The 24924-nt window shown below is 45.5% G+C and overlaps 1 protein-coding gene and 1 pseudogene across 3 annotated transcripts in view; both read right to left on the bottom strand.

The window, feature by feature from the left end:
- IQGAP2 (IQ motif containing GTPase activating protein 2) overlaps window positions 1-24171 on the bottom strand; it is a 286558-nt gene extending 262387 nt beyond the window's left edge. For 2 of the 3 annotated variants that reach the window (XM_025892589.2, XM_073905308.1), the window contains exon 1: window positions 23820-24171. In XM_025892589.2, coding sequence (XP_025748374.2) covers window positions 23820-23865 — 46 coding nt within the window. In that variant the 5' untranslated portion in view covers window positions 23866-24171. The remainder of the gene's footprint in view (window positions 1-23819) is intronic. The other variant, XM_025892591.2, reaches the window with a different exon arrangement.
- LOC112839605 (transcription factor BTF3 pseudogene) lies at window positions 47-879 on the bottom strand (annotated as a pseudogene).
- Window positions 24172-24924: the final 753 nt, after the last annotated feature.

Consider the following 24924-nt stretch of genomic DNA (forward strand, 5'->3'; position numbering starts at 1 on the left):
AGCACATCTTTTATTTCCCTACTTAGCATGAACTCATTCTTTTTTTTTTTTTTCCTAGGCAAAGAACTTTATTAACCTTGTTTCAAACTTTATTCCCAGGCTTCTTCAGCTTAAATAGCTGCAAAGAATGAATTGTGTATAAGCAAAAACTGAAAAGAGCTGCAGTGTCCAAGGGGCTTGGGCTTAAAAATACTAGAGATCTAGATTTTATCAGATCCATGAACAAAATTTTAAAAAGCAGTCATAATATAAAATAGCAGCTCCCAGTAACTTCTTCAAGTTTTATGTTCTTCAGAAGTTGACTCAATTCAGTTTGCTTCATTCTTGGAAGCTTCATCAAAATTCTCCACAAGATCCAGAACTTCATCATCATCCTCCTCTCCGGTAGCAAGTGGTGCTTTTCCATCCACAGATTGTTTGGGCAGAGCTTCAGCCAGTCTTCTTAAACTAGTCAGACTGTCTGCACCAAGTTGGTTTAAGATACTGGGTAGCATTTCTGTCAGCGGCTTTGTCTCAGCATGGCCTGTAATGGTGAAAGTGTTCGTTGCCAGTGATGCCTGAACTTTGGGGTTGTTAAAATGGATCACTGTTCCTTGGTTTGTGAACATATTCACTTCTTCAATACCAGAGATATTGTTTACCCCTAACTTCTTTAAGGAGAACTGAAGTTTTTTATCATCTGCTGTAGCCGTTCTATGAACCACCTTCTTCTTTCGGCGAGCAGCTCCTTTCCCACCAATGCGCACTTGTGCTTGCAGTTTGGCGAGTTTCTCCTGGTTCATGATAGTTTCTTTCATCTTGTTGGAGCGGAAATGGGACCGCGCGGGGGAATAGGGTTGGCGCTCAGGGGGTCTCGGGTGGACCAGCTGAGATTAGGTGCACACATGCGGGCAGCATGAACTCATTCTTGATAAGGCTTTGCTAACTTTAACTCAAGTTAACTTTTTTATTGAATCAGTGCTGCAGCATAGTGTGAATTAAATAGTTTATGTGCCTTCAAGTGGTTACAATTTCTTTGCTTCCTCCCATTAAGAGGTAGAGTCTAGGTCCCATCTCCACGAATCTGGGCAGACTCACAATGGTTTCAACCAAGGGAGGGTGGTACAAGTGGTAGTGTCAGACTTCTGAAGCTAGGTTATGAAAGCCCATGCAGTTTCTTCTTGGTCTCTTAGAACCCTCCCTCTCTGAAGCCAGCCACCATGCCACAGGGAGAGTCTACCTACTATAGGTGCTCTGGTGAACAGCCCCAGCTGAGTTCAGCCTTCAGGTGATTCCAGCCCAGGTACCAGGCATATGAGTGGCTAAGTTTCCAGATGATTCCGGTCTCCCCTCACACCAGAATTTTGAGTCTTTTCCAGCTAATTGGTCCAGCTAATGGAGCAGAGACATGTCCTTTCCACTGTGCCTTGCCTGAATTCCCAACCTAGAGACTGTAAGAAAGGGGTGGTTTTATCCCACAAAGTTTTGGGGTAATTTGTTACATAGCACTATACAAGTGAATCAGTGTACAGAGGCCTATGTGCCTAACTCAGGCAAGGACATTTCTCTCATCCCAGATCTTATTACTTTTTGCTGTAAAGACATGTTGAAAGATGATGAGGTCTGGACTAGTACCTCCTATTAGTCTTAAAACCCTTGTAATTCTCCTGTCCTCACCTATAAATTAGAGGGGCCTACGCTTTCCCTTCTTAGAGGGATACTATGCGAGACCTAAAAAAAGTGCTAAAATCCGACATAAAATAGTTGTGTGTGTGTGTGTGTGTGTGTGTGTGTGTGTCCCTTTTCATTCAGCTGGCACAAAGATATTCAAATGCAAATCCGCTGTGAACTTAGGGTTTAAGATTTAGTTAGGATCTCTAGACTTCTGGAGAGTCTAAGAACTCACTGATTTCTGTTCTCCCACAAAGACTTGCATAGATTGGCACTCTTCTCATTTTGAAAAATTAGAAAACTTATGAATAACACAAATTTACTTTTAACACCCTCATCAGGGCGATAGGAATGTTAACTAATTTTAACATAGGTTAAAAAAAAAACAGATACAGAAGGAAAAAAAACTGGATAGAAATATGTCTGAGTCCTCACAATGATTATGTTTGGGTAACAACATGAACGGTTATTGAAATTTTTCCTTTACATTTCAGGTTTTTTACTTGGATGACAATTTATTACTTTCATGACATATATTCTTTTAGTTGGTTTAACAAGCAATAGAAAGACACTGCTGTCCTTGCAGATTGCTATCCAATGCCCACTCCAGGCACAAGAACAGTGGGTGGCCTGGGCTCCCACCTTCCCTTGCATCGCCAGTTGGAAATATTTTCCTCTCTTCCCACAGTTCCAAGTACCTTCTCCCACTCTATCCCTGGTACCAGCACACCCATGGAAACAAAGGCTTCGGGGTAACAAGAACAGCACCAACTGCTCATGTTGCCCAATATGCTGGGAGAGAGTCCCTTGCTAGGAGAGCAGGTGCCTGGCTGCTCTTGTCCCTGCAAAGCTGAGCAAATACCAAGTTAGAGCAAAGCTGTTCCCAGGGGCCGGTTCCCCTGTGTGACTCTCTCTGCTCAAACTGAAGCCAGGGAGCCAGCAAACAGCTCAGAGCCTAAAATGGTCTCATCTGCTGCCTTTCTAGAGCTGGCCTGCCCCTCCAGTGCCCGTTCAGAGGGTGCAGCCATCTGTCCCAGGCTGTCCTGTTCACTTGCTCCACCCGGTGCCAGGTACATGGCTGCAAGCTTTGGTCCTCCTGCGGCTTGACGGTCTGCGAGGCTACAGCCGGGCTCAGACAATCACGTCCGGCCCACAGAAAGGTCTGTGGGCAGCCCCTTGCAGAGCCAATTGCCAAAAGCCTTATGCTGTCCCCCGTTCAGAGTGTTCCGTCATCTTGCTGGACCTATTTGCCAACTTTGCTTTAATTGTCAAGAGTTGGTCCTTCTTAGAGCCTCACTACATACAGTGCAGTCTATGAACCAACAGTGCGGGCAGCACCTGGAAGTTCATCTGACTTGTAGAATCTCATGTCCCGATCTCCCAAATCTGCAGCGTAACAAGGTCCTCACAGGACGCATGAGCACCTCCACATGGGACATGTGCTCTATTAGAGAACCCTTTTTAAAAATTTAATGTTTTTGTCAGTATAAAACCTGTTATACTAGTCACGGTAGAAATACTGGAAAAAAAAAAGTTTTAAAAGGTGGGAAAAAACATAATCCCATTCCCAGCAGAAAGGCCTCATTATGCACGCACTCAGGAAAGGGAAGGGGGAAGAGCTCAGCTCACTTTATTTCAGAGCCAAATCCCAGAGCATGAAAGTGAGGCTCTTTCATTTTAAATCGCCACCCACCATCACAAACACTAATTGGTCCAGTAAAAGGTATTATAAAAGCTTAAGGTGGGAGCTGGGCCAGAACAAAACCCAGCAACACAAAAATATCCGAGAACAATTCTGTCTCTTTACCTACAGCAGATTCCTGACTGGGGACATTCGGCAATGTGTGCAGACATTTTGGGTTGTCATACAGGGGTAGGGGTGTGGGTGGGGACTACTGGCATCCTCTGTGTCAGGGATGCCGCTCAACATCCCACAATGCACATTCCCCACCCTGCCCCCGGAACCAAGAACTGCCTTGTCCAAAATGTCCCAAGTGTTGAGGTTGAGAAAGCCCAACCTAGAGAATTAACTACACTGTCATTTTCTCTTCTCCCTCGGCATCCCCAGGACCTGCTGTTCACCCCACCAAGAAACCCCCTCTCCAGTAAAAGGCCTGCACTCCCCTCCCTCAACGGCTTTCCACCCTTGGCTCTGAGAGGAGCGTGCCACTGAGTGTGTGACAGCTAGGGACAGAGGGACAGAGGATCTGGGGCCCTGCCCTTTCAGCAGGAAGAGTTCCCGCTTGTCGCCTCATTACCCATGCAGCGCAGGCCTTAGGTTACCTATTATAACATCACAGGCTCAGAGAGCTTCGAGAGGCCTCGGTGATCCTCTCGTCCAGCTCCCTCGGCATATTAAAGGGGCTGCATCCCAGCCAACGCAGCACGAAGACAAGCTCCTTTGTAACACAGAGGAAAAGGAGCCGGGGACTCACGGAATGCAGAGAAAAGGAACAATGGCACAAACCCCAGCGTCTGAAGTGTCCAAGCAACTGTTGAATGGCCGTGCTCTATTTTTAGCTCAACTTCCCTGAAAAGGCACCCTGCTTCCCCTTTTCTCAAATGCCCTGCATACTCTCCAACTGGTTTGGCTTCTCCTCTCTTCCCAAGGTTGCTATCTAGGAAAGGGAAGTTCACGTCACAGGAGAGAGAAAGATCCATCCTAAGGGGCAGGGGGACTCTAGGTCTCAGTTTGCCCAGCAATGGCCCAGCTGACGCCTTAGATAGAATTCGCCTTTCCCCACAAAGATGTCTGGGTCTGGACGATGAATTCCACTGTAACCTTTCTTCTGGGGCAAGCTATTCCCAGGGAGCACAAAGCTCCAGGTCTGGCGAGCTTCTGCAGAGCACAGTAAGCAACAGACCTGAAAGTAAAGCTGATGTGCAATTATGTCTAATTTGGCCCTTTCTGGTGACATGCCAGCTGACCGAAACTCCGCTCACTGAAAACGACTGGACGCCGATGAAGGGAAACCCAGAATTCAGCCAAGGCATTCTAATCTTATGACTTGAGGGTGTCAAGAAAGAGGTTATTGGCACAGGCCATGGGAAAAGCTACTCTCAACCTGAGCCATGAAGTTAGTTACACAATTTCCAATTCAAATTCAGTCCATCCTCCCACTTCTAACACCAGCACACACGAAAATCTCCCATTCCCAGGTGACACGCACACACACACACACACACACACACACACACACACACACACACACACTCTGACTCAGAAGGTCTGAATGGTTTTTTGGAGCTTCCAGGCTCAGGGAAAAGGTAGCAGAAAAATCAAGGCAAGATGATTCATCAGCAGTTTGCCGGATCACACCACAACTACCTGAGGCTATATTCACCCAAGTCAGTCAAGTCAGATAGGAAAGAACTTAGTCTCTCACAATCAGAAGGAATGATATGAAATCTAATGTGGGGTTTTCCTCCCCTGTTTTTAATAACATTACAGGTCTCTCTAGTAAAGATAAAGAACAGGAAACTGCTCCATCTAAAACAACTGTTAGCAACTTGATGTACTTCCTTTCAGTCTTTTCCCCTATAGAATTTAAGTTCTAACTTCCCCTTGGTACATCCTGACTTTTCACTTTATTTTATAGGCATTTCTCTGTGTCATTGGAAATCAATCAGTTGTCAACTGATCTTCCACAAAGCAGGCAAGAATATCCAATGGAAAAAAAGACATTCTCTTCAACAAATGGTGTTGGGAAACCTGGACAGCAAAATGCCTAAGAATGAAACTGGACCATTTTCTTACACCATACACAAAAAATAGACTCAAAATGGGTGAAAGACCTAAATGAGACAGGAAACCATCAAAATCCTAGAGGAGAATACAGGCAGCAACCTCTTCGACCTTGGCCACAGCAACTCCTTCCTAGACATGTCTCCAGAGGCAAGAGAAATAAAAGCAAAAATGAACTACTGGGACTTCTTTAGGATAAAAAGTTTTTGCACAGCTAAGGAAACAATCAACAAAACCAAAAGGCAATCTATAGACTGGGAGAAGATATTTGCAAATGACCTATCATAAAGGGCTAGTATCCAAAATCTATAAAGAACTTATCAAACTCAACACCCAAAAAACAAGTAAGTCACTCAAGAAATGGGCAGGAAACATGAACAGATATTTCTCCAAAGAAGACCCACAAATGGCAGACAGACACACAGAAAAATGCTCTGCATCACTGGGCATCAGAGAAATACAAATGAAAACCGCAATGAGATACCACCGCACACCAGTCAGAATGGCTAAAATCAACAAGTCAGGAAACGACAGATGTTGGCGGGGATGTGGAGAAAGGGGAACCCTCCTACACTGTTGGTGGGAATGCAAGCTGGTGCAGCCACTCTGGAAAACAGTATTGAGGTCCTCAAAGAGTTAAAAATAGAGCTACCTATGACCCAGCAATTGCACTACTAGGTATTTGCCCAGAGAACCAAACGGTGATTCGAAAGGGCACATGCACCCCAATGTTAAAAACAGCAGTAATGTCTACAATAGCCAAACGATGGAAAGAGCCCAGATGTCCATCCACAGGTGAATGGATAAAGAGGTGGGGTGTGTGTGTGTGTGTGTGTGTGTGTGCACAAACACACACACACACACAGAGGAATATTACTCAGCCATCAAGAAGAATGAAATCTTGCCATCTGCAATGATGTGGATGGAGCTAGAGGGTATTATGCTAAGTGAAATAAGTCCAAGAAAGACAAATATCATACGATTTCAGTCATCTGTAGAATTTAAGAAACAAAAAGATGAACATGGGGAAGGGAAGGAAAAGTAAAGTAAAATAAAAACAGAGAGGGAGGCAAACTGTAAGAGACTCTTAAATCTAGGAAACAAACTAAGGGTTGCTGGAGGGGAGGTGGGTGGGTAACAGGGTGATGGGCATTAAGGAGGATGCACGATATAATGAGCACTGGGTGTTATATGCAACTGATGAATCACTCAGTTCTACCCCTGAAACTAATAATACACTATATGTTAACTAAATTGAATTTAAATAAAAAACTAAAAAAAAAATCAGTTTATTTTAAGTTGTATCTGTGGTTCTCCAATGGCAACATTAACAGCTGTCCGCTATGCAGACTTCAAAAGTTTATATATAACAGAAGGCAGTAAATAAAGAGGATGGAGAAGAAAAAGCAAACTAAAGAAATAAAATTTTCATGAGGAATCCATCTCCCAAAATAGTCTTGGTCACCAGTGTTAGGAGTTTCAAATCTCCCCATCAATTCTGCTGGCATCAGTGAAGAGGGCAGGCCTCCTGATTTTCCGAACTAGCACATGCTCCAAATGGAGCAAACACAGGGGCAGACAAAGCAAGGTGCACATGGGTTTAGAGTCACTGCAGGTGAGAAGGAATGCTGGAGGAGGAAGGAGCAGAAATGATGCCCCAGTCACTGTGTCTCCAGTGCCTAAGAATCCTTGGCCTTATGGCGGCCAACACCCCCGCAGCCCCTCTGCTCTCCTTTCCTCTCATGAATCCTACACGCAAGCACACATTCCCAACTCTGGCCTCAGCTCACACCATCCCCTCTCTGGAACTCTTCTTTGCTCCTCTGAGTGCTCTGTACATGCCAGGCCCTATGCTAAGTGCTTCACCCTGGCTATCCCATTTTGTCCTAATGATGCCACCCGATAGGTAGCTCTGATTTCACAGGAGAGCAAACCACAGCCGAGGGACAATGAGCAACAAGCCAGGGCTCTGCGACACTGTGCTGTCTCCTCCAGTAGAGGTCAGCTCTTGAAGGGCAGAGATCTGCCCTAAGTGCTCCTTCATTGCATGAACACTTATGTCTCACTTCCTTCCTAAGAGTATTGGAGCAGGTCAACCAAGATATTTAGTAAAAAACAAAACAAAAACAATATAAAGAAATAAAGAAAAACAGTAAAAAACAAGAGCAATGAAGGGAGAAGGAATATAAATACACTGAAAACAATGCATAATGCCTTCACAAATCCTATCCGTGAGCCCCAAGTCTGGTTCTATGCTTATCAGGCCAAAGCAAAACATGGGAAGTGGATATTCATAAACTTGAGTTATGGATTAATGTCAGAAAGTCCTGTTGCCATAGAAATTATGTTGGGAACAATGTATATCTCAGCCACCCAGCCTGATCAAATGACTTCTAAATGAGCCTATTTTCTGCTTAACTGTTGTCTAAGCCTACAGACACTGCTAAGTAACCGATACAAACTGCTCTAGAAAGGACCACACACCACCCAGGGCTCTTAATCAGAATGCGCAAAAAAGACTTTAAGTCATTGAGAGAAGGCTTCAGTTTGAGGATGCGGTGCTCGCTGCTCAGCGGTGTTGCTATCACAGCTGTCCTCCACAGGTTCGCACCCGCCATAGCATCATCAGCCTTCTAGGCTGCCAGACCCTTTCTTTGCTATTGTTATCTGCTCCCCCTGCACTCCCCTTGCACCCCCTTCTTTCACCTCTTTGGTGATAAGCAAATGCTTGACAAAACAGCAGGTACCAATCAACCCCCTAACTCACCACCTCTTCATGCCATACTTACCAACTGTTCAGGAGCAGCCAAAGTCACTGTGCTAAAGATTTGCCATGTCTACAATTCTTCCTTTTCCCCAAGTTAATGGCCATACCAGGTTGAATAGCTCCCCGCCCCCCACCAAAATTCACATGTACTCAGAACCTTGGAATGTGAATTTATGTTGAAATGGGGTCTTTGCAGATGCAATGAATTAAAATGAGGTCACACCAGATTAGCATGGGCCTTAATCCAATAACTCGTGTTTTATAAGAAGAGCAAACAGACACCCAGGAGAACACTACGTAATCACAGAAGATGAGATTGGAGTGATGCATCTAAAAGCCAAGGAACTGTAAGTATTGCCAGCCACAACCAGAAGTAAGGAAGACAAGAGGCAAGCAAGGATCCTCCAGCAGAGCCTTCAGAGGGAGTATGGCCCAGTCAACACCTTGACCGGGCTTCTAGCCTCCAAAACTGTGAGAAAATACATTACTCAAACTGCAGGTAAGCCCCCAGTTTGTGTTAATTTGTTATCAACAGGAAACTAATACAGTAGCTAAATGGAATACCCAAAAGACAGAGTACCAAGTGCCAAACCCCGAATTTTAACTCCTATCCAACAGGTATGGTGGTCGCAACATCTGGAGTCACACTGCCTGGATTCAAATCTTGACTCTGCCATTTAATTGCTCTGTACCTCACTCTGCCCACCTATAAAACAGGGATAACATTCCTAACCCCGGAGGGTCAGTGTAAGGATTAAATCAGGCGATCCATATCAAATGCCTCTAATAGCACCTGGCATGTGGAAGGCTCTGTCTCCATGTTATCATCAGCATCTTCAGAAGTTAAACTGACAGAACAAGGCAGAAGCCAATCCCTCTTTTTAGAATTGTATACACCTTCTGAACCTCTCATGGTCCTGTCCACTCCCAGAACACATGAAGCACCATGGGACAACCCTCCCCAGACTGTACAAGGCAACCAGAGACAGGCTCAAGACCAGGGTTAGATCAGGGTTTCCCACTCAAGTACAACTGTCCAATTTTCAATACTTCCTAGGCTACTGGCTCTGCAGAACTAACATTTTCTCTTGTTAAATAATCCCTGGGACTTCACACGCTATATTTAGCACAAGCTCCGGACTTATCATTAACACACAGCAACTTGGTTAGATGGAGTCAGAATGATCTGCAAATTCTCAGCTCATGTTCAACCAGGAAACAGAAAAATCACCAGCATTCCCCAAGAGCAGGCTGCCTGGTCCTGGATCCACCTGACGCAGGGTGCAGTGAAGCCAAAACCCGCCAAACACACGTTCTCGTTCTGGACCCCACAGCTGTAGCTGTAGGTAAGAATGACCCACACTCAGCCCCGGGAAATAGTTCGCCCTCACTTTCAGTCCACACTTGCTCTGCAGCGCTGCCTCTCACTCACTCCTGCCACTTTTCAGATTAAGAATCATCATTCCAGAGGACGCAGGCTGCCTGTCACAGACCGCCAAACATATGCCAAGTCCAGTAAAACAGTCGTAACTCACTTTGGAAATACCCGCTTTCAAATAATACTTCCAAAGACAATCAGATCTAAATAACATCTTTGAAACTGATGGAATTATTTTCATGGCTTGCACTGAATGAGTGCTTTCTCTGTACCAGAAACCAAGGACTTTATACAGATTAATTCATTCCACTGTCATTATCCCCATTTTACACTGGCACAACATGATCCAGGGAAGTTAAGACATTGCCCAAGGTCACACATTTACTGTTTGGAAGAGCTAACTAAAATATTCTGTTTTAAAAATCCGACCAGCCCCAGAGAGGCAATCTATTACCTCCCTTTGCACTACTTACAGAGACCAAGGGCAACTTGTTTTCTATGTACTAATACTATTTATTTAAATTACCAGTCCCAAACTAAACTCTTAGGAAGTTATACATACTGTTAAGGAAATACTACACTCTAACCCTTATTCTGCATACCACCTGAGGTTGTAAAAAAGTAAACCTTGCCACAGTTAGATTTTCCACCCTTGGTCTTTATTCCCTATAAAGAGGACATTGATCCACACACACCCTTGGGGAGGTAATAGAAACAGAAGCCTAGAGGCCTGCATGCTGACTTCTTCCTTAAACTCCAAGATCCTTCACCCTTCTGAGCCTTCTTCAATTCACTTTACTGAAAAGTGAGAGGTGGGTGGTAGTTTCTCTAAAAATTAAACGGAGCATTACCATATGATCCAGCAATCCCATTTCTGGGTATATACTCAAAAGAAGCAAAAGCAGAGACTCCAACACATTCTTGTACATACCTATGTTCACAGCAGTGTTATTCATAATAGCCAAAGGGGGAAACAACTAAGTGTTCATCAATGGACGAATGGATACACAAACTATGCTGTGTGTGTATATATACACCACACCATATATATTATACATGCCATGGGATATTATTCGGCCTTAAAAAGGAAGTTCTGATACATGCTACAACTTGGATGCACCTTGAGGACATTCCAGTAGGTGACGTAAGCCAGATACAAAAGGACAGAAATCACAGATTCCACCTACCTGAAAGATCTAGAGTAATCAAAACCATAGAGAAAGGAGAAGGGTGGGTGCCAGGGTCTGGGAGGAAGGGAAAATGGGCAGTTAGTGCTTCATGAGTACAAAGTTTCAGTTTGAGAAGATGAAAAAGCTCTGGAGATGAACTGTGGTTATGACTACATAACACTGTGAATGTACCCAATGCCCGAGAACTGTACACTTAAAAATGCTTAAAATGATAAATTTTGTGTCGTGTATTTACGACAAACACGCATACACACAGAGCGAGGTGTTTTAATTCGGTGGATTTCGAACCTTGGCTGCCTGCTGGAATCTTCTACGGAGTTTTAAAAACTATCTATTCATCACCAATAGCAGGAGGTTGGACCCGGTGGCCTCCTGATGCAGTGTGCTGGGAGGAAACCACATCGCTCATAAGGCATTCATGCCAGGAAATGGTCCTGAGCTCCTCGGGGCATGCAGTGTCCTTGAACTGATAGGGAGGTGACAGTGGCCATTTCAGGCTGGGGAAGATGAGGGTAGGGGGTGGGCCTAACAGCCAAAAACAACGTGAGAAAGTTGACTGGACCATGGATCCATAAAGTTGGTTATGAAGTACACCTGGGGAAAATCCTAGTGTTGAATTTCAAACTGGACCGTGGACTTGAACGCATGGTACTGGTGGTACTAGGGATGCGGCTGGGGAGGTGAAGGTCCTTGCTGGCACGTAAGATGGAAGCTGAGCATTTAGCAGTGAGCGGCCAGTGTCTGCAGATGGAGTGGTATGGCAGGAGGGTAAAAGTTGGTGAAGCTAAGTGAAAGGAACGGGTGTTGACTGTATTGTACTTGGAGGCTTTGGGGATTCGAAATTTTTATTTAAAAAATTGAAAAATACAACAAAATAAAAATACCCACCTCAGAGTTCTATACCAAAACAAATAAACAGAGTATCTGGGGGATGGGATCCAGGGAATCAACATTTTGCTCAACAAAAAGCTCCTGTGCAGATTCTACTAGGCAGCCAGGTTGCCAACTACAAATTACACGAGTCCTCAACCAAGATGTGCTATTAACCTAGCAAGCTGGCCCACTACTGACACCCAGCAGCCCTGAGAATTCTGCTTAAGCCCCAAATGACCCCAGCTGCCCTGCCTTCCACCCTTCCTTTACTTAAAAATAAATCACAGCAACTCAGCTTTGGAAAGAAAAGAGTTTTTGTTGTTTTATGTAAGCTCCACACCCAGCATGGAGCCCAACGTGGGGCCTGAACTCATGACCCTGAGATCGAGACCTGAGTTGAGATCAAAGTCCGACCCTTACCTGACTGAGCCACCCAGGCACCCTGGAAAGAAAGGAGTTCTATCATTAGATTGAGAGACAATCTGATGTCTCTCTATCATCAGATTGCCTTCCCTAGCTTCATCCCCCATTGCTGAACGTACAGGTTTCCTGTCCCGTAAAGTAGTTTCCCTTTATGAAACTCTTGCCCATAGCACTGGTCTCAAAGACACTACTCTTGACAAGTCTTTTCAAGTTTAAAGATCCTACTATTCACTTGTATGTGCATTATTTACACTTCCTGGTAAAAGAAATGTTCAGCTGGACAAGGAAGGATCTGGCCAAAGATCCTGTGTTAGGATTTAGAAAGTTCACATCTCACAGATAACGGTACCACAAGTCTTATCTTTGCCTTTCAAACTAGAGGAAGAAGAAATCTCATTTCAAATACGGGTCCAAAGACAGCATATGTCACAAAACTCTAAGTGGCACTGCCTTTGAGGCAGATCTATGAGTAAGTGATCACCACTGACATGAGTAAGACTACACCAGTAAGTTATTCAAGTAAGTGGCAAAATTACTCCCAGACACAAGCACACGTATACACACTTGAATCATTTTCAGCGCAATCTCCCGTACCTCGTATCCCTTTTGGGGTAAACATAAACTCATTTTTCAGATACAGACAGGAGCTCAGGGAAGTCATAGGCAATGTCACAAAGCAAGTGAAACCTTCATCTAAGCTCTCCGATGCTAGAGGCTGGCCTTGTCCTCACAGTGCATCACGCTTCTCATGGCTCCAGGGTGACAATCCTTACACCATGGCGACCTGGGTTGTGTAACGTACTGCAGGGGACAATGGCAGCTTCCAAGAGGCCAGTAAGCTTCTGGACTCCTGTACATGGTTATCTGTGTACTGTTCACAATTATTTTCCTCCCAATTTGAGTGACTAAGGCAGCAAATGCAATCTGCCACTGAAGGGACACTCCAAATCTTCTTATTTTTATGTAAGACTCGGATCACACTTGACCTCTGAAGGCATTTGGTCTGCAAACTGGGTGAATTCCATCATATTCACAGCATCCTCCACTTCTTATTGAATGAAAGGAAAATAAATAGTGGTCTACCTCTTTACAGGCTGTTGAGACTTCTTGTGAGTCAAGAGAATAATCCCCTACTGTCATGTCGACCATTTATTGTCACTGTGGACACTACTTTTGGGGTCATTACTGCTTTTGACAAATCAGGTTCCTTAACACTTTCCCTTCACACATTTTAAAAACCTAAGGCACCTGGCTGGCTCAGTGGGAAAAGCAAGGGACTCTTGATCTCGAGGTCTTGAGTTTGAGCTCCACCTTGGGTGTGGAGATTACTAAAACAAACAGGAAACCTTAAATAGCTACTGCCCAGCTAGGATTTTTTTTTCTTGTCACCATTGCTGATCTTTTTTTTTAAATTTTATTTAGTTATTTGACAGAGAGAGATATAGCGAGAGAGGGAACACAAGCAGGGGGACTGGGAGAGGGAGAAGCAGGCTTCCCACGGAGCAGGGAGCCCGACGCCGGGCTCGATCCCAGGACCCTGGGATCATGACCTGAGCCGAAGGCAGACGCTTAACAGCTGTACCACCCAGACGCCCCCACCTTGCTGATTATGTTTTTTATCCAGCCTATCATCTCTGTCCCATCTCCAACAGCTTAACAACTACGAGTCCTGGACCTCTGAACACTTCACTCCTCAGTCGGTCTCTCCATCTCTCTCTCTCTCTCTCTCTCTCTCTCTCTCTCTCTCTCTCACACACACACACACACACACACCTGAAAATCAGATCTCCACTGAATCCTTACATGACAACAGACCTATCTTTCAGACTCTGATTTTCTCCACAAGAACTTTGTATCTTCATCAGGTAAGGGTAACTACTATAACCTAACTATAAAAAACATGTTCAAAAAAAATTTGAAGAGGAAAAACATTTTTTTTTTTAATTCACCCATTACCTCATTACCTAGCTAGACCCACTGCTGACGTGACAGTTGACCTATATGCCAGATACTGGGGATACAGCAGTAACCAAAACACACTCCTGACCCTCAAGGGTATTTTTTTTTTATTTTGTCCATGTTTTTCCTTAGAATAATCTATGTAGTACACTATTTTTGAAAACTGATTTGAGTTCATGGTAAATCAACTTAAAATAGTATTCCCACCCCTGCCAGAGCCTACATTGAAGAGGAATATGTAAGCACAATCCTCCAAACTACTGGCTAATTCAAATGGACAACAGCAAACATTTTATTAGAGAATGAAGAGATCTGAGACTGTACCCAGAATCAGTGCCAAAGGAAAGGAAAGGATGGGTGTCACCCCAGTTCCCATGGTAGGTAACTATCTTTATATATGTTTAAGTAATTTTTTGTCCTTTGGAAAATCTCAGCTACAGAATGAAAGCTAAAGCATGTGTGTATTAGCTTTATAATAACCCTTACTCAGACAAACTTCCAAGGGTTCAATATGAGGAAATCTCTGGGAAGCCGCCTGCCTGGACCTCATATAGGGGCAGCACAGTTTCGGGGGTGGCTGGAAGGAGAACTCCTAAGCCGTGAGGCTGACTATATGACAAACATTTCCCAGCCCCCTCACCCCACCCCTGGGAGGCCTGCTTGGTCAGTCCAGGGCTCAGGCCAGGAACGAGAAGTGGCAGACGTAACCAACAGCCATGTAGCAGTCCCTGAAGTCTAGCCGGTCTCAATTCTTCCTTCTTGAGACAGTGAGGACTAGAGGGATTGACAGAAAACTTTTATAGGAAACATGCTAGAATGAAATGCCTGGTAGAGAAGGAGAGCTGAATGAATGAGGCATCTCCAAGGCGAAAAGCAGCCGAGATTCTCCATTTCTCCTGGATCCAACACACTCCCCAGTTATTCCTATCTGTTGAGCTTCACTGGGCCCATGAATTTAAGCTTCACTAACTTTCTAGAGGCAGTAAGGCCTGAGGGAGGTCAGACGAACCCAGTGCACTTCCTCCTCTTTCTTGCCTCCCTTCCAAACCCCCACAGCACAAGGTGGACCCTGCTTGCCACGCCAAACTCTACAAGGGGAACCAAGCATAAAGACTAACACTTATTTCAAGTAGTTCCTGCCCATCTTGAGATCATCATGAACCCTTGGGCTTTCAAACCAGCGGCAGCCACAAAAGCAATAGACTTAACCCTGAAAGAGACAAAAGGATGCTTAGTAATGCAAAGCAACAGTTCCTCACTCAGATGTGCAGCTGACAACTCCACTACCATTTTTTTAAAGATTTTATTTATTTACTTGAGAGAGAATGAGAGAGAGAGAAAGCACATGAGATGGGGGGAGGGTCCGAGGAAGAAGCAGACTCCCCACCGAGCAGGGAGCCCGCGGGACTCGATCCCGGGACTCCAGGATCATGACCTGAGCCGAAGGCAGTCGCTTAACCAACTGAGGCACCCAGGCGCCCACCACTATCATTTTTAAGAAGACAGAAAAACACAGTACAGGAATCCAATCCTAGTCCACCTTTATTTGGAAACAGCAGTGAAACGCGCTGGGATTTTTTTTTTTTTTTACATATATATTAACAAGGATAATTTGATCTCCACCCAAAGTAAGATTCACTCAATTTCCATACAGATAACTAAAAAATTTTCCCCATGAGTAGACGCTTTCAACATAATATGGGCCCAGGATTTAAAAAAAAAAAATTTTTTTTTTTTAAGTAAACTCCACCCTCAATGTGGGGCTTGAACTCACGACCCCAAGATGAAAGAGATGCATGCTCTACCAACTGAGCCAGCCAGATGCACCTGGACCCAGGATTTTAAGTCCACTTTCTGTTCAGGAGAGGAAAGGGCAAAGAGCAGGGGAGACAGGCATGGGGCAGGAACGATGAGGGAGAAATGCCACCGCCATCACCCTCGCTCCTCCAACATTCAAGCACCGGCTCTCAGAGGCACATTCTGAACATGTACATTTCCATGTATTACATCACTTCACCCTCTGAGCATGGACCTTCCCACCTGCAGTTTACAAGTATGTAAACTAAGACAAAGAGAAACGAAAATAACTTGCCTAAGTTCCACACAGTGTGAAAATAAATCTAAACATCAAATATTTGCCTGGCACTTGAAAGCTGCTCTGATTCTCTTTAATAGATAATAGAAACAAGTTCCTCCTTTAGAGAAACAGTACAGATGCTTTAAGTAAAACCTGTAATAACAGCAAATATTTATTGAACATTTTCTCAGTGCCAGGATACCAAGCTACCAGCTTGATAACGAACATAAACATCACTTGATTGAAATATATGTTGCTTCCATCACTTGCAAATCCAGTCTTTTTAGATGGAGATGACTAAGGAAATGCATTAACGTTACTTAAGACTGAATTCCTATCTGTAAAAAACAACAAGAAAAAACACATGGGAATGGAAAAAATTACCGCAAACGAATTGATCTTCACTTTTTTAAATGATATAAAAAGGTCTTCCTTGAGAAATTTGATACTAATGGATAAAGGAGAACAATTAAAAGTCATCTTTGAGGGCACCTGGGTGGCTCGGTCAGTTGAGCATCCAGCTCTTGAGATCGGCTCCGGTCATGATCTCAGGGTTGTGAGATCAAGCCCCATGTGGGGCTCTGCACTCAGTGGGGAGTCTGCCTGAGATTCTCTCTCTCTCCCTCTGCCCCTCCCCTTGCTCTTTTTCTCTCAAAATCTTAAAATAAAAAGTCATCTTTGAGGACCCCAAGGAAAAAAATCCAATCAAATCATAGGAATGTCCTCCTGTCCATAATCAGTAGCAAAATAAACAGATTTGTAGTTTCCCTGCAGTGTGGCGATGACCTGAGTCCAATAGTATTTCTACTAGCATATTCAACTGTTCTAAAAACAGTGAATAAGTGAATGAATTAAAAATACTTCAAGCTGTTCTGAAGAAAAAGATGGAGGACCCTTTGACCCTTCCTGTCCAGGCACCCACGCCGGGCCTAGAGCTCCGAATTACAACTTAGCGCCTCCCTTTTACACAGAAAGTTTTCCCAGTGGGTCCTAAGAGTACTACCTCCACCTAGAAATTCTTGGGAAGTGGGTCTCAATCCCTCCGCCATGGAGATTTTGGACTTTATCTTCCATATCACATTTGTTTCCCAGAAGAGAGAAAAGCAACCTTAAAGAGAGACAAAAATAAATCTTCTAAGACAAACACAAATTTGTGTTGCCTGGGCTTGTATGTGGTGCCAGGTGTGTGCTCAAATCAAACACACAAGAAGTAAGTTAAATAAAGCCTTCAGTATCGGAGCCATGTGTTTACACTTATCTGACGAAAACCTGCAAGCACCGTGAGGAGGGGGACTGTATATTAGGAACATCTTTTCACCTTTGCCCTTGACCAATGCAACAGAATCCCCTACAAGGCTCACTGAAATCGCGGTGGGCCCACCCCTAGATGCTGATTCAGAAGGCCTAGCAGAGGGGGGTGCCCAGAAATTCGCCTTTCCAACAAGTTCTCAGGTGATGCTCTGTTGTTGTTGCTCCTCCAGAAAGTGCTCCCTGAAACCACTGCGCTGCCGGGGCAACAGCTGTCAGATGCTTTCAGGCACATTGACCCCCACAGCCTAATCCACGATTCCGAGACGAAAGGAGAGTCTGCTGAGAGTTTCGTTACGTCGAAATGATGAATTGGAAAGATGGTATTAGCCATCTTCCCACAAAACTGAGATGCAGGTCGTTTGAGGACACTACATTTCTAGTAAAATTTTAGAAGTAAAAATTGCCCCAAGTAATAGAATGAAAAAAAGAAGTGCCAGAAACCCCACTGCCCAATAATTTACCTGTCAAGATCCCTGTCCTGCTGTAACTGTACCTTTTCTTCTCACCTGTTCTCAGAGAATTTACCTTCTGGGATGGTTTAGAGTTAGTTGTCGGTCTCCCTGACTGGAGTCGACGTGCGCCCAGTAGGGTCCATGCCTACCTGTCTCTGTATTCACTCAATGTCTTCAGTACCATAAGCATCATCATCATTCAGCAACGTCTGTCCTACCCTGAGCAAAACTCTCTGACAAACCTGCCCATCCATAGGAATCCCCAAACCTAGAAGCATGGTGAGGGGACCTCTGAGCAGCAGAGAGAGTGGACACCAAATGCACAAACCTCACCTGCCCTCCTGGAGTTTCCAGCACCAGGCACTCCAACCACACCTAACCTTCCCTTCATTCCCCACTTCACTGGGCCTCTCACCACTCAAAAATCTAATGAAAAGTTAAAAAAAAAAAGGTGTTTCAAAGAAAAAGATACTTCAGTAAGAGACTGAGCAGAGCTACTTCCCTCAAGACAGCTCTAATTGCCCTTTGTTGTCTACAAATACAGGATTCTAGGATAAATGCCCTTCCGGCTACATGACTCTGCCCCAGCAACTATCCCTACCACCTAAGCTTCCGTCCCACACACACCACCCACACAACTAATACATGCGGATGCCTTTCACTTTTCCCTCCCACCTTTCTCAAGGTCTTGTTCAAATTCGTGATCCATGAAGCCTTCCTTTTGCCCCATCCAAATCGATCACTCTCGTGTCTTCACTTCCACAGAACTAGGAAGTGCACTCAGAGGCATAAGCATTATTCTTTATCTCCCAGTTTCTGCTATGGCTGTTACCATCTTCATCATTTTTCTTTCACCCACCAACTGTTGTACAGATTAGGTGCTCAATTAATTGAAATTTCCACAGTTCGTTTAGCAATGTGTGCCAAGAACCACATCAGCCACCATTACAGAAATATGAAACACCCCCTTCAAGGTACAAGAGACAAACCCAAGGGCACACAGGCACCCAGTGCTGGAGTCAAGATTCAAACCCACATCTACTTAACTCCAAAGCTTTTGCCATTTCACGGCCACCATTCTGCCCTTCAAGGGAGAAAAATAAACTAGAACAGTTAAGTGGAAAAAGTCCTGGCTCACTAGTCGGTCACCTCACTGCAAGCTTCGGCCTGATTTCTCATAAACTCCAGATTTTAAGGCACGGCCAGTATACGTAATCAAGTGTGTTTTACAGATTATCCCATTTGGAATCACTGGAGCATACCACTGTATTATGGAAAAACCTTTCTTTCATTTCAGTGCCTCGCAGGGAGATGGGATGTCTCTACACATACATAAAGCCCTTTGATGAAGCCTGGATGTACTCTATAAAAAGTTCATGTATTCTTCCATGCTTTCCTTGGGGGCGGGGAGGAAGCAAAATCCAGTTTAGACAATGCTATGCATCTACTTTTAAGAGAGCACACTATCCAAATAGCTACACGTTTCTGGAGTTTGAGAAAATCATGGCCAACACCTGAAACAGAAAGAGGTGAAACCCCTCCGAGTAATTCGGGGGAGACAAATTGACAACAGCCAGTGAGAGGAGCCCTCAGGTTCTGATAGCACCAGCTTTCAAGTTCCCACTGTCACCAGCCAGCCGTGTGGCCTTGAGACATTATCATGGATTTCAGCTCCTTTGTGAAATGGCGAAACACGGGCACTAAGGTAATAATGAGCAGATGGTAACAGTTGTATATGAAAAGTATCAGCTCTTGCAAAGCTCACTAACCTTAATTCCCCCGGCTGCCTGCCCTGTAGGACTACACCTGACTATCAGATCAGAGGTTGAACAGCCTTTGTTTCTCCTTTGGTTACCACGAAGACTTGGTGCATTAGATCTGTCTGTATACTAGACTTTTAAGTAAAATGAGCTGTTAAAAAGCTTGCATAGTGGGAGGGTAAGGGGCAACAGCAAACCAATGCTTCCCTAGAGAAAAAAGGGGTTAGCTAACACCCTAAATACTAAATTCTAAAACAAACTTGGTATTACAAGCTTAAACTCTCCCAAAGAAGTCATTTTGGCTAACATGTATAATTACAATTAAAGGCATACTAAAATAACACTTTAGTTGTTGACCTTGAAGATCCTTTTGAAAAACTCAACCGAAACAATAGCACATGAAGGAGTGACTTGACTTTCTAACGACGGCATCACATGGTAACACAGCAGATATCTTAAATCTTTTGCAGTCACATGAAAACATTGATGTAATGTTGAAGCCAAGATGCACTAAACAGATGTAACACCTGAATTTAACCTGTTCAGAACTCAGATTTCTTCTCAGATTAGTACTGAGAAAGGGTTAAGAGGTTTAGTTTCATTACCCACCCCAATACTCCAGTCACCAGGCGATTTGGAAAAATCTCGTCGTTCAAACAGGAGCATTATCCAAAAAAAAAAGAAGAAGAAGAGAAAAAACTCAAAGCATCAGCCAGAACAGCCCCCGCCCAACACATACATACATACATACATACATACATACATACATACACCTTCTATTAGGCCCAGGTTGCACTTTTTAAAAGAAACAGTGCAACATTGATCACTATTAGTTTTACAATGTTTCTCATGAGAGAAGTTTTGCCAGGGCAAATAACCACAGTTCTTGCTAAAAGCACATTGATTACCCACCCACAGTAGGCACTTAAATGTTGACTGAATTATCAATTCTGAGTGAGAGCATCTAAGTCTAATCACAAAGCCCTTCTTTTGCTATCAGTGGTATTCTTAACTCTCAAGTAACTGGAAGAAAACTTTTGACAGATCATGACGGCAACGTGTTTTGAGCATTACTTTGGTTAATTCGCCATAGTTCATTACAACAGCAAAAAAATTATTTGCAAATCATGCCTAAGCTGAAGTGTCATTTAAGTTTGGTTTGGGGGCACCCAGGTGGCTCAGTGGGTTAAGCGTCTGACTTCAGCTCAAGTCATGATCTCAGGATCCTGGGATGGAGCCTGGCATCTGGCTCTGTGCTCAGTGGGGAGCCTGCTTCTTTCCCTCCCTCTGCCCCTCCCCCTGCTCATGCCCTCTCTCTCTCTCTCAAATTAATAAATAAAATATTTAAAAATAAATTTGGTTTTGAATGTAGGGGAAAGATACTCTGGTTATGATAGTCTATCATACAATATTCCGGTTATGTCTAAATTACTAAAGTAATTTCCACCTTTACCTTTTGCCACTTCTTTCCTGCAGCACGGCGTGAACGAGCAGTTATTTCAGCTTTGTTCTGTAGTAACAGGACACAAAGTAATTTCAAAGGTTGCAGGAGAATGTGGCCAAAATGGAAAAAGCAGGAATTAAATAGGAAATGATCTATTTAATTTTAATTCAGTGCTCCAGTGTGCCAATCAGGAAGACGTCAGCAATCTCTCCTGTCAGAAAGGTGCCTTCACAGAGAACTCATTGAGAAATCCCTCAAGTACAACTTACTATGTGGTATTTTACACTCAGCCTGGTGGGGAAGAGAGATACCGTAACAGCCCTGAGGTCCATGAATTTACTTTGTCCAAGAATTACTGAATTAAATAACATTTCAAGGGGAGCAGAGATGGCAGAAGACCAGACCCAAAACAAGTTTAACAGTTAATACCAACTACTAAAAAGTTTTCAAAGCCCAGTCACAAATACCTTTCACTCAGAATGTCCAGTACTAGAACTGAAATAACAACCATGTATGGGGCATATATTGGGGCTTTACTTATTTTTAAGTGTCAGGGATAAAGCCTGTTTGGTATAGTTCAAGGTCTTATAGAACCTGTACTTACCAAACCCACAGACAAGAAAAGCACAATTCTTTAAAAAACTCAGCAAGGACAGTGCATTTACCTTCCCCAGACTTCCTGTGAAAAGCTCACAGCATATCTGCAGTGTTGTGTTGACGGAGGGTCCCCCCCCAAAAAAATCAATCCGCTACCAAAATTATGTGTTCTGATACATCACACAGTCTCCTTTTGCATGAATAGTATGTGTTACCTAACACTGGCTAACACTAGAGTGTGTTCAATTAGATTTTTTAAAAAATAAACTATGAACCTGGTAGCAAATTACAGAAATGCTCATTTTAAGAACTTAACAGGCTACTTTATTAAAGCCTTAATATTTTAGGGTGACCATGAAGTGTGGAAACCATCAAACATGTTTATTTTACTCCATGACCAAAGCACTTCGTGAGCTAGGGGAAAGCAAACGGGAGTGATTCCAACTCCATCACACCAAACTCGTGAGAAAAGCTGGACAATGATTTCCAGAGAAAGTGGCAAGGTGGAGTGTTCTTTGTGGTTGTATGATCTAAACCTCTTTGGTTGCTGCCTCTGGAGTATGCTAAGTCCACAGGTACATTCAACAGAAAAAATAAAATCAAGCAAACATCACAGATCCATCTGTCTCTGCGGGTGAAGATGCTGCATTAATGCCCTTCATTCACTGCAAGTTTGCATAAGCATATTGAACTAGTAAGAGATGACCCACCAAACACACCATGCTTTAAAATGTGGTATCAAAAGCCATTTCTTGGTGTGTATGTGCCTCGTTTCCAGACTTCGTGGTCATCTTATAATTTGATGCAGGGAAGCTCCCATATGTTCTGGGAGCTTGTCACATAAATAAAAGACTTTCACCAACCTGTGGTTGACACCACACACATTGAATGACCACAGCATGCCTCCCTGAATCCAAGGAGCTCAGTTTTCTCTGTGGTTTACTAAAGTGCAATCAAGGCTGCAAAGAACTGGGTCCTGGTGAACTGTTCTGTGCATTTCACTACCGTACAGAGGCTGCAGCTGGCTCCTCGGGCTTCTTCCTCATTGCCTGACACCAAAAGGGTCACATGGCAAAAACGAACTTCCTATCTCTGACACTCCATTCCCAGCCTAGTGCGGAGGAAGAACTTACACAAGTTACTCCCCTTTTTTAATTAGGCAAGTCGGTGGTCCTCCCCACCAGGCGCCCCACCCTCCCAAACACACGTAACAACCCTGCAGCAGGTACCACCACTTTAACCCAAACCTGATTCCTCTGTCACAAGGCCAGCCAGGGCAAAAGATTAACCAGTGGTCTTCGGCCATCGGTTCACTGACAGGGCCAACCTTGGAGACAGAGCGCCAACTTTTTGTTTGTTTTAAAGGAAATACTTCCTGGCACACGTTTAGTGAAGACTCTGAACTCTGTGCAAGAAGCCACGTGGTGCTAATCTGGCTCCATCCACTCACGATCCGCCGAAGCAACCTCTTCCCGAATGGCAGCCCCTGGCTGGGTAATCTACACGATCTCGGTCCAGTCCCGCGGCCTCGGCCCGGATCCTGGGGAGCCTAGCTCTGCGTCCCGACAGGGTCACAGGGAAGTGGGGAAGAGAGGGGTTGGGCCCGGCGCTGCCCCCTTCAGCAGCACCAGTATGGGATTCACGGCAGTGGGGTGCAAACTGGCTCTTGCTGCTCAGGTTCAGGTGCAGTCCGAGGGAGCAGGGTAGAAGCAGACCCCCGCCTTTCCAGGAGAACCGACTTCGCCACTGGTAGAGTGCGTGGGCACCGTAAGTGCGGTGCCCACCTGTAGCCACCACAAACTTTCCTCCGGAGTCGGAACAATCCGGTCCCTTACGCCACCCCCTGGCCCCAACCGGCAGCGGCCGGGAGCTCCGAGGGCTCCTCACCTGATACCCCTAAACCCCCAACCTGGCCTGTCCCAGAGCGCGACCCAGCGCTGCCCACGCTCCCCAGTGGGGTTTTCTGGGCGACGGACTGGGGTTACCAGCTGAGGAACAGGAGTTTGTGGGGAGAACGGGAGGACGCTGCTCACTACCTTTTGCAACTTCAGTTCTCAACTTTGGCCACCACACAGCCGCTGCCCTCCCGCTCCCTCCGCGGCGCGTACCGGGCTCCCTCGGCTTCTCCAACGCGTTCCCCGGGGCGGGGGCTCCCGAAGGCTGGCGGGAGCCGCGCGCGCCCAGCGTACTTACAGCCATAACGGGGTCTCTGCAGGGACGGCAACTCCTCGTGGGGCATCCTGCGCGGCTCCGGGGGCCCGCCCGAGGCGCGCCCCCCGCGGCTCCGCTCGCTGGCCAGGCTCGCCCGCTCCGCGCCCCTCCGGGGCGCTCGTATCCGGCCTCTCGCTGCCCTCCCCTGGTCGCCCCGAGATGGGCGACCCGCTCCCTCGGTGCTCCCCGGTCGGCGCTCGTTGCAGCCGCCGCGCGCTCCCACCCGAGCAAAAGTGAACTCCCGTCCCTCGCTCCGTCCCGGCCGCCGCCGCGTCCCGGGCAGGTTTCCTTTCTCCTGCCGCCCGAGCCCCGTTATTCTCCGCGGTGGAAGCGCGCGCCGCGTAGCAGCGACCCCTACCGCAAGCGGGGCGCAGCGGCCGGGCCGCGTGAGCCCGCCCCTTTACCCGCCGGGGCGGAGGAAGGGGCCGAGCGCGACGCTGGGCCGGGATCCCCTGCAGCTGGGGCCCGCGCTCCGCTGGCCGCCTGGGGGCTGCGGCCGCCCCGCCTGATTTTTCACTTCTGGAGGGTTCTGAGGGTGGAAGTGAACCCACGCGGGGAAGAGCTAGAAAAACCGCAGAAGCTAGAGGCAGCGCCGGTCGCCCGGGGTGTTGCTCAGTTACAGAACAAACAGCGCGGTTCTTTGCCCTCTGGGGAGATTGCGCGGTGCCTTTTTCTTTCTTTCTTTCTTTTTGTTTTTCTTTTTTCTTCGAAAGTTGCTTCTGCGACTCTTGGTCTACAAAATGCAGGGTTCCCCTTTCATGACAAGAAACTGAGAGTGTGTGCATGTGTGTTGGGAGAGCAAGATAAACACTACCCAAGCAACCGCTCAAAACACAACTGCGAGTCATCCTCGGCTCCCCTTCGGCGCGCTCCCCTTCCACGCCACCCCCGCAGGGTACGGAACCGTCGCCCGGCCCAGGTGGGGTCGCACACCACAAAAACCTTTTCCGGCGAAGCTTTAAAGGAAATTAAACTGCTTGTGGCTCTTTTAAAAGGGGTTTTCTAACGCGGTCCCCTGGAGCTGTTATTTTTTTTTCTTTTTGTGCCCCATAGTGATAACGTCTGGAGGCATGTGGGACTGTTCTAT

This window comes from Callorhinus ursinus, unplaced genomic scaffold (assembly GCF_003265705.2).
Source record: "Callorhinus ursinus isolate GAN/ISIS: 27379988/994484 unplaced genomic scaffold, GSC_fseal_2.0 scaffold23, whole genome shotgun sequence".
Lineage (NCBI taxonomy): Eukaryota > Metazoa > Chordata > Mammalia > Carnivora > Otariidae > Callorhinus > Callorhinus ursinus.